The 18,902-nt window shown below is 35.2% G+C and overlaps 1 protein-coding gene across 2 annotated transcripts in view; it reads right to left on the bottom strand.

Moving 5' to 3' along the window:
- Nucleotides 1–18,902, bottom strand: part of LOC134248682 (uncharacterized) — a 56,501-nt gene that overhangs the window by 34,800 nt on the left and 2,799 nt on the right. The window contains exons 2-5 of one of the 2 annotated variants that reach the window (XM_062731080.1): nucleotides 17,785–18,047; nucleotides 12,208–12,410; nucleotides 6,677–6,756; nucleotides 3,960–4,188 (exon numbers count right to left, since the gene is read on the bottom strand). In XM_062731080.1, the coding sequence (XP_062587064.1) occupies nucleotides 3,960–4,188; nucleotides 6,677–6,739 (292 nt within the window). In that variant the 5' untranslated portion in view covers nucleotides 6,740–6,756; nucleotides 12,208–12,410; nucleotides 17,785–18,047. Of the gene's footprint in view, nucleotides 1–3,959; nucleotides 4,189–6,676; nucleotides 6,757–8,334; nucleotides 8,484–12,207; nucleotides 12,411–17,784; nucleotides 18,048–18,902 lie in introns of those variants that run through there. The other variant, XM_062731078.1, reaches the window with a different exon arrangement.

Genomic DNA, 18,902 nt, shown 5'->3' on the forward strand with positions numbered 1-18,902 from the left:
ACGAATATGCGTAATATAGCAGATTTAAGAGACTATATTACGAGTTTTCGTAATCCAAGACAAATTCAAGCATTGCAAGAAATTGAGTGGCGGGTAGCAAAGTATGGCGTTTAATACGAGATGTCACGGGCGATAACTTGTACGACGCTTACTGAGATTTGAAATTCTGTGTGTTTTTATACGAATTGCACGAACAGTTGAATTATGAAACGAGGGTGTGATTTTTAGGGTAGACTTCGGAAGAAAAGTAGGGAGTTCGGGTGATATAGACCAATGCTACATGCTTGAGTGAATATTGAAATTTACTGGAAAATTGGTCTTATCCGTGGGAAAATTCCTATAAAAGAATTATAAAAGAAATTGTTCACTCACCCATCGCTGGCGATACTTTCTTCTTGAATTTCCATGCTTTCTGATAGGCGTAACTGACCAATCTGACCGCCTGCTATCATTAGCCGTGGAATCTGATATATTACTGACGTCATACTTTGCTACCCACCACTCAATTCTTGCAATGCTTGAATTTGTCTTGGATTACGAAAACTCGTAATATAGTTTCTTACAATCTACTATATTACGCGTATTCGTAAATTAACTACATTACGAAAAATCGTAATATAAGTTTTATATTACGAAAACTTGTAATATTACGAATTTTCGTATTGGACTGGACTGTTAAAGGCCCAGATCGGCGACAATCGATTGTAAATATTATCATCGATAGATCGCTATATTTTTCATGCCGTATTTTTTAAGCCGATCAGGTTTAACTTTTATATTCACCAAAGGGACGTCACTCTAATCGGCGGTAAACAAAATGGCGAACGTGCATGGTGAAGAGGTTGACGCCTAATTATATCAATATCCTGGTGCAACACGATCTAAAGTTTGAAATTTTTTGGCTTTCTGAAAAAAGGGCGATGGGCCTCCATGCAAAAATAATATGCTGATGGACCCGGTTATTTGTTAATTGTGTCAAATGTCGTATGCCAATAAAGATAAGTTGAAGCTCGCGGTCAAATGTCATGGAATTCTACTCGTGCTGAATTAATAAATTTAACCTTTTTAATAGTTCAAATTATCGATTATATAATCGATTGTGTTCTTCCGATTCAATTTGATAATCGATAGTAAAATATGTCCGATTTTACAACACTATTTTTAACTTCTCTAGAACCACTGGGCCAATTTTACCCATGCAATTCATATAGAAATATGTACATTTGTATGTCAGACTGTCCTTCTGTCTGAATAAAATTAACTTTGGTCATCACGGTCATATCTACTGAATGAGAAGAGACAAGGCATTCATATTAAACTTATGTACTAGTATTTACCTGTGAGAATGGCATGGTTTTTTTTTTTACATATGACCTAGAAGTTTGACCTACTTGCAAAAAAATTAAATTGTTATAAATTCATCATTTTGAAAGAGAAAAATTAGGGCATTCATATTATAATGCATGTATATTATTACCTGTGATAAGACCTTTCCAAATGAATCATGACTTTTACTCTGTGACCTTGACCTTGAAGCCTAACCTACTTTTCAAAAATGTTGCATTTGCTTATAACTTTTGATTGAGATGAGATATGACTCTCACATTTGACATGTACATTAATTACTCATAAAAATTCAAGGTGTTTCCCAGCATGTGATGCTTTTTTACCCTTTAACGTTGATGTTTTACATAATTTTCAAAATATTTAACTCTCCTAAAAGATGATTAGGCTTCTGAGTAACATTAAGGAGGACTTCAGGAAAGACAGGACTTTTTGCACAAAAAACGTCATTTTTCCACCCCCATTTGACCCCCCGGGGCAAAATCAAAATTACGAAACCTTACTGCACATCCACATGACACCACCAACCATCTCCCAAAAGATGATTAGGCTACTGTGTAAAATGTAGGAGAATTTCAGGGAAAACAGGACTTTTTGCTTAAAAACGTCATTTTTTTTACCCCTATTTGACCCCCTGGGGCAAAATCAGATTTCCAAAACCTTACTGCACATCTACATGACACCACCAACCATCTCCCAAAAGGTGATTAGGCTGCTGAGTAAAATGTAAAAGGAGTTCAGGGAAGACGGGACTTTTGCATAAAAAAACATCATTTTTCGACCCACATTTGACCCCCCGGGGCAAAATCAAAATTCCAAAACCTTACTGCACATCTACATGACCCAACCAACCATCTCCCAAAAGATGATTAGGCTGCTGAATAAAATGTAAGAGGAGTTCAGAGAAAACGTGGTTTTATGCATAAAAAACGTCATTTTTCGACCCCCATTTGACCCCCCGGGGCAAAATCGAAATTCTGAAACCTTACTGCACATCTACATGACCCGACCAACCATCTCCCAAAAGATGATTAGGCTGCAGAGTAAAATGTAAGAGGAGTTCAGGGAAGACGGGGCTTTTTGCATAAAAAACATCATTTTTCGACCCCCATTTGACCCCCTGGTGCAAAATCAGAATTCTGAAACCTTACTGCACATCTACATGACACCACCAATCATCCCCCAAAAGGTGATTAGGCTGCTGAGTAAAATGTAGAAGGAGTTCAGGGAAGACGGGACTTTTTGCCTAAAAAATGTCATTTTTCGACCCCCATTTGACCCCCCGGGGTAAAATCAGAATTCTGAAACCTTACTGCACATCTACATGACACCACCAATCATCCCCCAAAAGGTGATTAGGCAGCTGAGTAAAATGTAGAAGGAGTTCAGGGAAGACGGGACTTTTTGCATAAAAGACGTCATTTTTCGACCCCCATTTGACCCCCCGGGGCAAAATCAAAATTCCGAAACCTTACTGCACATCTACATGACACCACCAATCATCCCCCAAAAGGTGATTAGGCTGCTGAGTAAAATTTAGAAGGAGTTCAGGGAAGACGGGACTTTTTGCATAAAAAACGTCATTTTTCGACCCCCATTTGACCCCCCGGGGCAAAATCAAAATTCCGAAACCTTACTGCACATCTACATGACACCACCAATCATCCCCCAAAAGGTGATTAGGCTGCGGAGTAAAATGTAAAAGGAGTTCAGGGAAGACAGGACTTTTTGCTTAAAAAACATCATTTTTCGACCCCCATTTGACCCCCCAGGGCAAAATCAAAATTCCGAAACCTTACTGCACATCTACATGACACCACCAACCATCTCCCAAAAGATGATTAAGCTACTGTGTAAAATGTAAGAGGAGTTCAGGGAAGACGGGACTTTTTGCTTAAAAAACGTCATTTTTCGACCCCCATTTGACCCCCCAGGGCAAAATCAAAATTCCGAAACCTTACTGCACATCTACATGACACCACCAACCATTTCCCAAAAGATGATTAAGCTACTGTGTAAAATGTAAGAGGAGTTCAGGGAAGAAAAGTGTGACAGACGGACGGACGGACATGAGTTACAACAATATACCCGAACTTTCTTTAGAAAGTGCGGGTATAATAAAGTTCTCGAAAATAAAAAGGGATTTACAGTACTTTACATAAACTTTACATGTGCTAATTTGTGGTACAAGATTAAAATAAAAGTGCCAATGGCCACATCACTTATTTGACACACTTGGCTAGGAAAAGGCATAAATTAGTTCAGTCTGGAAAAGTTAACGGGGGGGGGGGGGGGGGGGAGGTTAATTTTAATAGGGCCAACTTTTGACAGCACTAGTTAAAACTAAGGCAACAATTAAATTCACAATATTACGGCAGATATTTCAAACACACTAGGTAAATAAGACTAAAACTTGCATGTGTGCTGTATGTATACACTACACAATGCTCACTTTTTAACATAGATATTCTGGATTGGGTTTTTTTTTTTTGTTGTTTTGTAATGTTCTTTTTGGTTTTTTTAGGACAAACAGATGGACGACGAACACAATGTGATCAGAAAAGTTCACTTGAGCTTTAAGTTCATGTGAGCTAACAATGAAGCATATTCCATACCTAAGAGGATTATCTTTTCATAAGCACACACTTCAAGTGTTTCATTGAGATATGGATTAATCACACAATGGTACACAAATTTATCAGGATCACTACACTGGCTGGCAAAAGCTGAACAGTTCTTCATTTGAGAAGCGTTTCTCCATTCCTCCTTTGTGACTGGACAGTTGGAAACAACCTGTACAGTGCTTCTTGACATGGAGCATGAAACTGTGCTAAGACTTGAGGTCTGCAATTCAAAACGGAAAAAATAATTGCATAGTCATGATGCTAAGATGGTAAAACATTTATAGGTGTGGGGTTTTTTTGCGACACAAAAAGGAAATTACATTAAAAGGACTATATGCGGTATATTGTATATTTTTATCCCAACCACCTTTTTTGGAAGAAATCATGGAAATTTTAAATTTTCGTCATTTTCCTGCATGAGTCATATTAAACAATTTTTGTTATGGCTCATAAACTTATTCAATTTTTTGAAGTCTGCGAATATATCCTGTTTTAGAAAAAAATTATCCATTTTTCTGTCCAAGTTTAAAATAGGGGCAAATATTGGTCATTTCCGAATATAGTCTGTTAAATAATAATTCTGATTAGCATTCAACTTCACAATTCATGTTTTGATAAATAAGTTTCTTATCAGGTGAAAAATAAGCCACACTAAGTACAATACAAGTTACTATAGATATACTTGTCGAAATGTTGAGTAACTTTATAGAATGTAACTGAATGATATATAATTTGATACCCTGGTCCATCTTAATTTGACTAAATTGTCACTTAATACTGGTATAAATATAATTTTAAAAAATGACATATTATATTTGTATTTCAATTTTGTGTTTAAAGTAGCATATAGGCCCGATGGGAGTTGATTGTTATATATACTTACTAATTAACTTGGTAGTTAAACTACCGATTAATTAATTTAACACTAAGAAAGTATTGATTGACATATAATAAAACAATTTTTAAAGGAATAGTATATGCATAACAACTGGATTTTTTGTTAAAGGTTATACATGTTATATGTATTAATTTAATTTACACATGACAGGGGACGACTCTTCAAATTTGTCAAATGGCAATTGAATTATCACTGATACTTTCATCTCCTTTGTATTATATAAGAGTATAACAGCATAATGAACAGTGGAAAAGAATTAATTTGACCAAAGCAAAGCAATAAATTAAAGGATGTAAAGCATAATTATGTACTACACTATTATATTTGTCATTAAATGATAGCATGTGTCCAAGATCAAATTTTTTGCAAGTTGTCTGTCTTTTGTTTTGAATCAATATTTTGTGAATAGTCATTATAAAGTTGAGTCTTTATATATTCATCAGGTTCATAATGTGTTGGTATGCAAAGCAATACTTCCATGTATAAAATATCACTAGTTATGATATTAAATGAATTAACAAATTGTTTCAAATGTTCTGTATTATTAAAGTCAGACTTTAAGGTAATACATGTATCTGGATCATTTCAATTTAAAGCAAATCCCCACACAATTAACATGAAAATATATCTGTCAAAGAGAAAAGTGTAAAAATATGCATAATTTAAAAACAGTCAAACTTCGTTGTCTCAATCCTGATGGGACTGAGAAAAAAACTTCCAAGATATATCCGACGATTCGAGATATCAACATGATCAAAGGTTAAATACGTAAAGAATATGTGGATGGGACTTCCAAATCACTTTGGCATATCAATGGTATTGGAGATATCAAAGTGTGAGATACTGAAGTTCAACTGTATTTTACTTTGGTAATTCTACACAGCTTTATCTCCAGGTTTTTTTATTCAGGATCATAAATATGGTTCCAAGACATATATTTCTCATTAAATCTACTTCTTAATAAGATTGTTGTGAAATATGATTATCATTTCTGTGTAAGATTGTTGTGCATTATAATTTATAAGTGTCCAGAAAAAAAAAAGATTTATAATGAATTTAAAGCTCCTGCAAAAGGCTACATTTGGCAATCTGACAACTTCCTTAATAAATTAAACTTTTGCTCAATGCTTTATCTAAAGCATGCCTGCATTCAATCAATACAGCTGCAGGTATCTACAGTATAAAAATATTGATCATCATTGATTACACCTTGGCACTTTGACAATTTTATAAACATCATTTAATTGTATGGAAAAAGTTTCCCCAACACAGGTGTTTTCAATAACTGTGTCAGTTTACCATGCAAGAATACAGTATTGCACTTTGCAGAATTCCATTGTATTCAAGTACCTGTTCTCCACTAACTTATGGTGATTGGCAGCTATTTAAATATTCTTCTTTTTAACGGCATACACAATAAAGACTAAACTGTAAAACATTCAAGCAACCAGGTCCATTTTGCTTCACTAGAGCATGTACATGTAGAAGTGTAAATTTCACATATTAAATTCATGTATACTGTTGTTCATGAACTTACATGTAATTAAGCTCACAAAATTTTTAAACCACATTCATTTTTAACTATTTATATAGTGTACATGCTTTTCGTGTATTTGATAAAATTTGCATGAACATGATTACGTTTTCTTTTTATCAACAGTTGATCAAGATAAATATTTTAAATATTAGTCAGGCTATCAACTCATTGTTAAAAGCCTGGACAAGGAAATTTCTTTTTATTTATCAAGTATTGATGAAATGAAAACTTAGAGTACAGGATCAGATTTAAAGGGGGAATGCAATATGATACCTTAATTGATGAGAAAAGGACAATAAGGACTCCATGAAACACTGCTCCTACACTAAGGCCCATTGCTGTTTAAAATTGACCTACAAATAAACATATAAAACTGCAATATATCATCATGTGTGGATAAATGAATGTAAAAGAAAATACATGTACATGTATAAACATTTATTTAATACTCAGTGTGCACTGTGCTCACAGGAACCTGAAACACTCAACAGTAAATATTTATCCTGTTTATGTTCTTTTTAATTTGTAAAGTACTGTTCAGATAATCTAGCTATCTTTAGAATGATGATTGTATTTGTATTAAATCTTGTACATGTATTTCAAAAATAATATACAGTATCATAAGTAGTGTAAAACTCCTATTCTGAATAGGAGTTTTCCACTACTAATGATACTGTATATTATTTTTGAAATACTGACTTTTGTTTCATCCTCCTTCCATGTGTTTTTCTATCTAAGCAATGTTGTTTCTGTATGCATGTTTGTGGCTGTATGTGAGGCCATCCCTAAAAAAAATGTTTGTTTTTATAATTGCCGCCTGAAGGGTTTCAGACACAGGAGGGAGGGAAATTATATTTTGTTTCAAAATTGAAGATAAGTTTTAATTTTTTTTATAAAAATCTCAGTAAATAGTAAATACATTTTTTGACTTTAAAAAATAAAAATTTAATGTATCTACCATTAACATGATCAACAAAGAAACCTTATTTTGCATAGATCTGAAACTACATTTCAGTGTTTTGTATGGTGCATGTGACAACAGGCAAAAAAAATAATGATTGAATAAAAAAAGTCTTCCTATACTTTTGGTTAATAATTTTTTTTGAGGAGGGAGCATTTCAATGAGGCTGGAGGCAATTCCAAACAAACAATAATTTTACTTTGGCCCGAGTGTGTCTTTATGTATAATTATTCAAATGTTTTCTGAATATATAGGCTTATAGGAAATTACTTTATATCTGTAAATAATAAAAAAAAAAAACACAAAAACAAAATTGAGATTTTGAAATTCTGTTTTTATGAGGAAAATCAGACACACCTAGAAAAACATATGGGTGGTTCTGTCGGCGTTTTACATATTAACAGGTCCAGTCAAAAGATTATTTCTACGTACTTAGCTATTAATAGCATAGGCATTTAAACCAAAGGTAAATATTTTTACCTACTCTTTGCTTTACTTACATTCTGTGGCCAAAGGCAGGAACAGTGAAATATCTAGAATACGGTGAGCACCAAATTGAACAAAACAGTCATACTGATGATGAATATGAAAAAAATTAGGCAAAAAATGATTACTAGCAGGGACCTATATACTAACGTAGTATATAGGTCCCTGTTACTAGTAAAGGTACAATTTTGCATGGTAATTAAATTTATGCAAACTTGTTTATTTTCCTGTTTACGAAGTAATAATTTTTTGACCAAAAATATAGTGTTATTGCATCAATTAGGAAATTGATACTCAAAATTTCGCGGTTCCTGCGTTTGGTAACAAATTGTAAGTATAGCAAAAAGTGGGTAAAATAGCTACTTTGTGTAGGTTTAAATACCTACGTTAATAGCTAGTCTACATGAAGTTTGGACTTGACCTGTTTAAAGCGAAAGTAGACAAACACTGAAACAGGCGCAGGCCACACACAATGCCCTCTTACCACGTTTATTGATTCCCCTTATCTTCTTCCTTCCATTCGGGGTAGTTTATAAGTATATTTCATTTGTTTCAGTAAATTGTTCTTTTTTTAGGAATACGGAGCATATAAATTTATTATTTGGCTTTTGTTTTTGTAGGCCCACTTAAATACGGAAAGACGCTGATATGGGCGCACTTGTTTCATACATGTAAGCCGGGCCAAGCCTATTCCGGAAGAGGGCAAGTCACTTGTTTCAAATATTTTGAAGCCGCCGGGCGGTCTGAAAGTAGCCCGGATCGCCCGAAGAATTTCGAGCGGCCAAATGAAAACAAATATGGCGGAAAACGGAGGTAGAAATGTTCTTGATGGTGAAACGTTCGTTTGTTTTTTTTTTTATTTATCATTTGTGGTAGTCTCAGTGTCAATGAACATACACTTCTGAGATAAATAAGGGACTTTTACAACATATTTGTTTACATTTACACGACAAACATTTTTGTTTTATTTTAAAGCTGCTTTCTGTGGGTAACGAGGTCCTATATGCTCCAAATTTACAAACTGTACATTGAATGGATCTAGATCTAGTAAATATGAAAACGAAATACAATGTATATTCACTATATCGTTGTTCTCGTGCGTTCAGAGAATTTTTTACAGCAACAGCACCAATACCAGCCACATCCGGCTTATTTTTCACTCGTTTCAGCGACACTAACCGGGTCAATATGTCATGTGATAAAAGTGAACCGGGTCATCGCCCGGCTGTCTGAAACAAGTGCGCCCGCTACAGTATCATGACGGTGCGTCGAGTTACCTAAAAGGACCCAAAAGGACTTCCTTCGAAAGACTATACAGTTACTTCCCCCGGGGAAGTTTCAATATATAGCTAGTCTTCCGTGGGAAATCTAGCTGTATATAGCAATTCGTCCCCCTTCATAGCAACCCCTCCCCCGAATATTTCTTTTAATCGTAAAACAATGTTTATATGCTAACGTTTTCAGTTTTTGAAGAAAAGTTATCCGTCCTATATGAATAAATGTTTAAATGAAACCATTTTAATAGTGGTTAATAATTAAATCAGTTTAACCATTTAGTTTGACATAGATAATCTTCACGAGTACAAATGGATAATGAATTCCGCCCCCCCCCCCGGTCCCGTGGATGCCCCTCCCCCAGGGTGCAATCGCCCGCGTGGCACTGTGGTTACGGCGTCTGCCCCCCGTTTCCGACGCCTATGCAATGTAGTCAATTAATATATTAATAGTCATGTACTTAGTGGCATATGTACATATGAGTAATATTTGGTACTGAAAACAAGTTGACGACCCCCCCCCCCCCCCTCCCCACCACCAAATACAGAATTTTCAAGTTTTAAGATTTTTTTAACTCTACTGGCTGATGTTAAATACGTTGCGTTCTAAAGATATTTTTTTCTTTATTAAAAAGTGCTATTTCAATGTAAAATATTAATGCATAAAAAAGACTGGGGAGTTTCTAGTATGCCTAAGGTGTTCCCTGGTTCCGACTTTGCCTACCCATAACACTCCTCACTCCTTTGCAAAGCCCCGTCCCTAGAATCACACGCATGAGCAATTACTATCTGTCGTGAAATAAAGTTCAGTTCAGTGGAACCAGTGACGGATTTAAGGAGGGGGCGCAACCGGCGCCCCCCCCCCCTTAAAATTGTCAAAGTAAACATAAATCACAGTTTCGTGTAGGAAATGTAAATATGCCTACTTGGTAGACCTCATTTTTACTCTACAAAATCTCTAGAACCCAGGAGCTTCCGGGGGCTTCGCCTCCTGAGCCCCCACCAGGGCTTTGCCCTTGACCCACTGGGGGCCTCAAGGCGGCCCCCAGACCCCTTGCCTACTTTTGGCGCCCCATCTAACTTCATTTCCTAGATCCACGCCTGGGAACGTCCTGAAAAACAACTCAATTTATAAATTTATAAAGGGGTATCTAGTATCAAAATATTTAACATTTTTATGTCAATTAAACTGTTATACTGGAATTCAATTATCCAACAAATAACTTTAGTAGAGTGATATTTTTCAGGCGAGAGAACAGTGACGTAGCATCGATTTTGAAAATTCAAGCTATCCGCTGAAAACAACTTGACAAGCAAAAAAAAAAAAAAAAAGAAAAAGAAAAAAAAAGGAAATTTCCAAACTTGAAAATACACAGGTGTCGATCGGAACCGGGGAGAGGGCTTAGCCCCCACTTTTTCCCAAAGTTAAACTTAGTATAGACATTGAACATTACTGCGTAGGTTTAGCCCCCCCCCCCCCCCCCCACTTTCCATGGACACGATGCAGTATAGGTTTAAAATGTGGAAAGTGGTGGTGTTTTGAAAAAAAAAAAATTGGCACTGTAATTTGACCCCCCATCACCACCACACACACACGAAATATGATTTTTGTGTTTGGACAGTGGACATTTCTTTTTTTTTTTTTTTTTTTTTTTTTTGCTTGTCATGTTTTTTTTTTTTTTGAAGGTCTAAAAAATATTTCTTACGCTTAGCCCCCCCCCCCCGGCCCCAACTTTCACTTTGCTTCCGACGCCAATGAAATCATATTAAGGGGGCGGGGTGGGTTTTGGGTTAGATTCAACTTCTTCTTTAGTATCAAATTTAAATGTACTATACTACATTAACCTTATTTGACCCTTACCCTTACAAAAAGTGGGTCGGACTTTTAATGAACATATTCAGTAAAGTACCGGTATGTAAAGTTATGTCTGAAAAAAGAGGCCGCTATTCCTGTGTGCCCAGAGAAAATAAATATAATATGGAGTTTCCATCATTGGATCGGGTGATCGGATTCGGCCTTCAGATATTCGATTGATAAAGTATTAAGGCAGAAAATTGAAAAATCTTAAATAACCCCGGCCCGGGTTTGCTGACCTAGTTTTACCAACACTCGTAGCGAACACCCCTGCCACCTAGCGTTATAATGCGGCACTAAATTTTGACAACTTGTATTCGTCCTCATTGAATATGCTTCATTCTTTGTGTGATTGAATTCACGTTTGTAATTGAGATAATCATTTAAGAAACTGTATCAATTTAAAAGGAAGTAAAATGAATTAAAAAGAATAAAGCAACATAGAAGTAAGGGCAAAATAAAGAAGGATAAAAGTCAAAGTGAAATGTAATAAAGACGAATCCGAAAACAATAAAGTGACATATAATTTACAATAATAACAAGGCATAAAGAAGTAGGCAGAATAAGAATAAAAGCAAGATACATAGACTTTTGGCGGTAATTCCCTTCCATAAAAAGTACTGTGAGCAATGAGCTCACTAAACGATTCCTCCTGCCTCCTATATTTAAATAATGGCAGTGTCCATATTTTGCTATGGCCGGGAAACCCCAAGATATGTGTCGGATCAAAAAGTAAAATAGGAGGTGCACAATTATGGCAATATATGTAATAAAGATTCTGCATGTGAAAGACTCATCAAATTTCATTCAGTGGTATATATGTATGAGACGAGTTAGTGATATTATGTGGGTACCCCAAAGCGTAACAGACGGATGGACGGACAAACAGACGTATACAGACGATTACTACTGTATACAGGGTTATTTTCGACCCGTCTTTTTTTCGCCCTTTTACAGTACACTTTCTAACAATTTTGTCCCGTTTTAATACGCCCAGTCATACTTTTATTTAACATGTTTAAGAAATTATATTCCGTATTATCTGAGTTCGCCCCGTTTTGAATTCGCCCAAACACTGAATGAGGATAGGGCGAAAATAAAACGGGGGCGAAAATGTCCCTCTATACAGAATATACTCTCCCGCTTTTCAAGCAGGTTTATAAATATCGCTGAGTAATGTTCAATTCGACCATTTTATTTTAAAAGCAAGTTCATTAATGATAGTTACCTTCTTCATCCAACATGTAAAAGGAATCGATCACGAGATATAAAGTATTTCTCAATGCATCCTGGGGGGGATTTTTTCTCGTATGGAAGGCAGTTTGGGCGCCATTCTCCTTCGACTCTAGCTGGTACAACACACACTTTAATTGCAGGATTGAAAAGGGGAGACATATCCCATCGGCCAGCATTCCGCAGCTATCGTATAATCTGCAAGAAAACCACGAATATTTTCAGAGCAGCTCTTGCTATACGTACACAGCCCTCACAGAGGTCATGCACAGGGGCATCTTATCCACTCTGTTCTCTACTTCACAGAGTGGATAAGATGCCTCTGTGGGTCATGTTTCAAACTGATATTCTACATGGGGCATCGGAAGCGAAGTAAGGGGGTGGAACTTATTGAAAATGGGTTAGCCCCCCCTCCCGGTTCTAACTTCACAGAAGAATTTATAAAAAAAAAAAAAAAAAAAAGCGTAAACTGTTCCAACCCAGTTTATACCGTATAAAATGGATAGCTATTAAATTCATTCCTTATAATTTAATTTTCATTCATTTGATGTAAGAAAAAAAGATGATTGTTCTAACAAAATGACTTCAATTTGTACAAAATTTGAATGTAACGTCAGGCGGATTGATACGTTTTTGACGCAAGTCATTGTGACATGGGGAACCCATACGAATATAAAGTAAATTTTTTATCCAATCAAATACAGCATTACAACCTGAATTGAATTATACATGTATGCTTTAGCTTGGTTAATTTGATTCTCTCATATCTTAATTTGCATTTACAACCACTCTTAAATGAAAAAAAAAAAATGTTACAATGTGACATAGCCATAACTTTCGGCATTTAAAATTAAACATTTCAACTTTAGAAATGAAATTGTTGGTTCACATTTTTATAACATTTTGACTGAAAGAAAATGAAAATTCAGAAATGCTGAAGTAGCCTCCATACAGAAAATAGAATTTTAACGAATATCTGTTCAATACTCAAATGGAAAATAATAATTTATATGTACTTACAAAACCTTTCTCGTTTCAGTTTTATATATAGTTTATATAAATAAAATACAAATTGAAAGTTTAAATGAAGTTTGAATAATATTTACATGTACAGTGATTTTTTTACGTACATGTATGGCATCTGCCTATACAATGTACGTCTCATAAAGGTGATCAGTTAGATCCTTAATTAGTTCTATCCTTAGATATCGACGACAAAAAAAAACCTACAAGTGCGATCAGAAAGACCCAGAAAATCAGTCTTCAAATGAAATTATAAAGCAAGCATTTCAACCACGTTTTCCACTTAAATTTGTCGCCCACACGGCGCAGTGGTTAAAGGAGAGTCTGCTCCAGAGTTTAGATGTAAGGAGTCAATCCTTACGTCGCGGGTTATAATCCCACTGTCGGACGTAGAGACCGGTCCTCCAGATAAGATCGTATAATCCGAGGTCCCATGTCGCAGTAGGTGCTAGCATGAAAAAGATCCCTCCCTGCTCAATGGCCCTAAGTGCCGAGTATAGGACAAAATTTGCAGCTCTGCACCGGCAAGTGTTGGCGTCTCCATATGAGTGAAAAATTCTTTAGGGGGACATTAAACAATATTTACATTTGCAGATGTTTTCCATTATTTATTACACACTTAGTAATAAATACAGGTTTTTTGCATATGTGATATGGCTAACGTCACAATAGCCGTATCAGCCCTGCAGGGCTGATATGGATTTGCGGGGCTGATATCCGTATCAGCCCTGCAAATCCATATCAGCCCTGCAGGGCTGATACGGCTATTGTGACGTCAATATCACACCCTTAGTAAATTAAACCACAATAACAATACTTGTGATCATACACAATTTTTGGTGGGTTCATATTCTCTTAATTTTAACTTTTTGAAAATAAGGTTAATCTTATTTTACAAATACATGTAATACTATAGAATATTTTCAAATTACGGATTAAATGCATTGAAATAGAAGTAGAAACAAACCCAAATCTTAAGAGACATTAGACTATGTACATGTATGTAAGAAGTCCATGCATGATTATTTACTTATTTTCTTCTCAACTGAATGTGTTCTGTATTTTATTACTAAGTATGTAATAAATATAATAAAACATACCCTTTTCCACATCACATCCTGTATCAGCCCTCGACCAATATCAGCCCTCGGGCCTTCGGCCCTCTGGCTGATATTGGTGTCTCGGGCTGATACAGGATGTGATATGGAAAAGGGTATGTATTATTCTCTATATAACACTACTGAAAGGAATGCGTATCTATAACTGTATAAATACAGGTATGGGGTCAAGAGGTCATAGATGAGCGTATGGATATATAATCGTTTGAGGTAATTTCTCAGTGACGTCATAAAGGGTCGACGCGCGTTCAGTAGATCACATACTTACCGTTGAGTTTGAAAAATAATGCATTCTCACACGCTAAAAGTCACAATCAGGCAAACATAAAGTATGAATAAGTCACAAATGTAAATATAAGTAATAAGGTATCAATTTTAAACATCTATCGGGCTATAAATACGGGTTGATACGAGATTAAATTCATCATAAAGCCCTTCGGGCTTTATGGAATTTAATCTCGTGACCAACCCGTATTTATATCCCGATAGATGTTTGAAAATGATACCTTATTTCTTAAATATACAATCAATCAATCCAACTTAAATTCCAGTAAGCACTAGCATCTATTCTAACAAATAGAATCGAATTTATTTGTTATAATCTAAGTTAAGTTTAACTGTTCTCATAAAGCGTCCTATATAGCTGGGCCTGAATACATGAAATTAATGCACGTAAAACCCACTTGAAAAAGAGATATAAGATATATTTGGTATTGGCATTTTTCTAGACAATATAAGCTAGGATCTCTTTAAAATTTAAATGCCACTAAGCAAAACTTAAATAAATAAATAAAATAAAATAACAAACAAGAGGCCCATGGGCAACATCGCTCACCTGAGCATTGTGGCTAGGAATGAAGCAAAAATCATTCAAGTATTAAAAATTAAAAAAAAAGACTTTAATGTATAAATGGTCCTAACCTACCTCTTTATATATTTGATATGATTTGAATTAACTTGAACCTACAACAACGAAGAATGCTTAAACATTTCTTTGACATAACCCAGGGGTTATGATTTGAACAACCTTGAAATTGCTTCCTTACATGTATAACCAATCATGGTTTTCTTGTTCTTGTGAAGAAGTTTTTTTAAACATGCCACCAAATATTCACATTTTCTTAATTATCTCCCCTTGAAAGAGGGCATGGTCCTTCATTATAACAAACTTGAATCCCCTTTACCCAAGGATGCTTTGTGGCAAATTTGGTTGAAATTGGTCCAGTTTACTATAACAGACAGACAGCTAGACGGACGGACTACAGAAAAGATTTGCTCAGAATAGCTCACCTGAGCTTTCAGCTCAGAAGAGCTAAAACAAAAGATAAAACTATGAGCCAATGCTCACTAGTAATACCCCTGCTCTAGTTCTGAAGTCAATATACGCTTAAGAACTCTACTCTGCCTAAAAGAAAGTGTTTTTGAAAGACTATGCGCCCGGCGGCAACAAAGTTCGATAAAAGCTATTTTCATAAAAAGCATATACCTATGTCACTGTCAAAGTCACAAGGTCTTTGACTTTAAATCATTTTAAAGAACTTGATTAGTGTAGTAGGCATACCAAAAATGAATTCTCTATCTCTCGTGGTTCAAAAGTTATGTTGAAGGTTCAAAATGCTTTTTTTGCATTAAGGTCACAATCAAGGTCACATGGTCATTGACCTTGCCGTCATTTGAAAGTGATTCATTAGTGGAGTATGCGTACCAAATATGACGTCTCTATCTCTTGGGGTTCAAAATTATGCAGATGGTTCAAAAAAGCTATCTTTAGCATGTAGGTCACACAAGGTCATTGACATTGGTATCATTGGAAAGACCTTAATTAGTAGAGTACGCATACCGAACACGAAGTCTCTATCTTTGTGGTTTAAAGTTACGGCGAAGGTATAAAGTATATAGAAAAAAGCTATCTTTGCCATATAGGTCACAGTTAAGGTCACAAGGTCATTGACCTTGATGTCATTTTAAAGAGCTTTATTAGTGGAGTATGCATACTAAATATGACGCCTTTAGTCTCTATCTTTAATTGTTCAAAAGTTACGCCGAATGTTCACTAAAAGTTTGCAGACAAACAAAGAAACAGCTATACAGACAGCTAGACAGACAGACAGAGAGACAGGACAAAAACAATATACGCCCAAGATATAACTACCCGGGAGCATAAAAAAGTTTTCTAAAATTTCAAACATCTTCCTTGAGTGCATGTAGTTACTTAAAAAAATATTGTAGGGTCCACAGATAGAAAGTGAATATTTAAAAGTCATTACAAAAAAATCGCAATAAACACTGGTATAAGAGTTATTATCGAATTTACGATGTCAAGCGTGTAAATAACTTAATTTAAAACAACCAAACCCGCTATGCGAAGTTATGACGACAAAACAGCAAATAAAGATCGATTGAAAATCAGACATGCATAGCATTATCAAAGTTTTACAGTTACAACACAAAAGTTAAAAATCAAAGGAAGACGATAAAATCACAAAACTTACAAAATTAATGTGCCCTTTCAAATTAATTGATCTCTTAATCAATTTTGACTACACAAACCTTGGACACGTATTAATCCAACGCATTTGTTCAAAGTGTTACCTATTACAATTAATTATTGTATCGATCCATACATTTAAGGAATCACTGTCTAGTTTTGAGAGTATGCCAGGGCATCAACAATAGTGGGAAACATGGGATAATTTGCATAACGGGCGAAGCCCGTTATGCTAAAATTATCCCATGTTTCCCACTATTGTTGATGTCCCTGGCATACTCTCAAAACTAGACAGTGATTCCTTATATTTCCATTTCATTGTGAAATAAAATTGTAGATTTACACTTTAAAAATGTAGACATAGACTATAATCATACGAGGACTTCCATGCCAGTTTCAATAGTCATCGCCCACTGACGTCAAACACATAGGCAGCCGCACGAGATTTACATGCATATTTGGCATCCTTAGCGTCAGACACAGAGACAGATGCGCACGAGATTTGCATGCGTATTAGGCTTCATTAGCTCCTGACCTATCGACCTGCCTAATTTACATTCCGGCAGAATTATCAAGAAATAAACTCCGACAACTTTCAAAGAGTTATCACAGAGAAAAAAAATTAGAAATGGAAATATTCACAAGTAAATAAACACTGTTGTTCATAGATTGCAATTGATCTGAATACCACTGACAATGAAGTCAAGACGTTCTGTTATAAATTTTGCATCTGATTATGTTCTCGGTGACCCGTGAACGAAATTGTCCTCTTGCATGCACCGTACGTAAATCATGTAAATATATATTTTTAGATTTTTATTTTGATGTTGTCTATATATCTCTCTGCTGTCAAAATATTTTTGGTTAGATAATACCGAAGACCAGGTCCTGTTTTTGACCTACGAAGAAGCAATACAGTACTTTAATAGTTATATGAATTAACTTACCAAATGCTGTCTGCGTCGGCAATGCTGGAAGCAGTCCGTCATAAAAACAGAGTTACGCTGTATATCTTCACAATGTGACATGTTCATCTCAGGCTTGGGGTAAAAAAGCTGAGCTGAGTGGGGTGGAATCCACATCTCAAGTTCATCTTATTAAGATTTAAATTAACACCGTTCGCCGAAACGACTTTGTATAACTTATATCCATGCCCATTCAGTCAACGTGGAATCCACATGGTTTATATATACATAAACAAGCAACCTATATATAAGCAGTAAAAAATGAAGAAAGCTGAGTGTTTTGAGAAAAAGTCATATTTCTTGTACATGTTGTACGTAAAGTCTGTTGTAACATAAGGAATATAAATAGTTAGTAAAAGTACATCTACCAAGAACAAAATGTTTGAAACTGGAAATGTATATATTGTGAACTGGAGTATATAGAGAAACTTTTCTGTGAATTTTGAAAGTATGTGAACAGAAACAGGTATTCAATTTAAAATTAATAGTATTTCCCTGATATTGAACAACGAACAAAGCAATATGGATAATCTCTGTTCATGTTGTTTGGATCAATTTTTTTTTACCTTGTCATCACAATAATGTGTGTGTAAAGAAAAAAATTGTTTCAAAGAAAGTGACTCTCATCAGCCACGTACCTCAAATCACTTGACTAGACACTAATCTAGTGTTTCGGCGGTGTGATATACGAGGTTTAAGATTTTGATAGTCCTGATATTAATTAGCTGCAAATCCGCCAGCATCAGGAACCTATTTGCACATCTGTTATACAGATTATTAAATAAGTTAGGAGAGGAGCATATCACTCAGATTTTTAATGTGTTTAATGACATATTTGGTTATTCTTGGAGGATCGTATTGCTGGTATTTTAATAATTTTATACATCGGTTTTATTAGCGAATATCGCATACAGAATGGGGTTCCTGACTTTGAAGTTTGAACCCATCGCATATTCAATTATTTCTTTGTATATATTTGCGAATTCAAAAATATTAAATCTGAGTAAATAATTTTGGTCTGCTTTTTAAGACATTTTGAAATGTGCTTATCAAATAATCTTTTCCTAAAATCAGTGATCTTAAACGTTAATATCTT

This window comes from Saccostrea cucullata, unplaced genomic scaffold (genome assembly GCF_032062105.1).
Source record: "Saccostrea cucullata isolate Sc308-1 unplaced genomic scaffold, CSIRO_AGI_Scuc_v1 ctg164, whole genome shotgun sequence".
In the NCBI taxonomy this organism is placed as follows: Eukaryota; Metazoa; Mollusca; class Bivalvia; order Ostreida; family Ostreidae; genus Saccostrea; species Saccostrea cuccullata.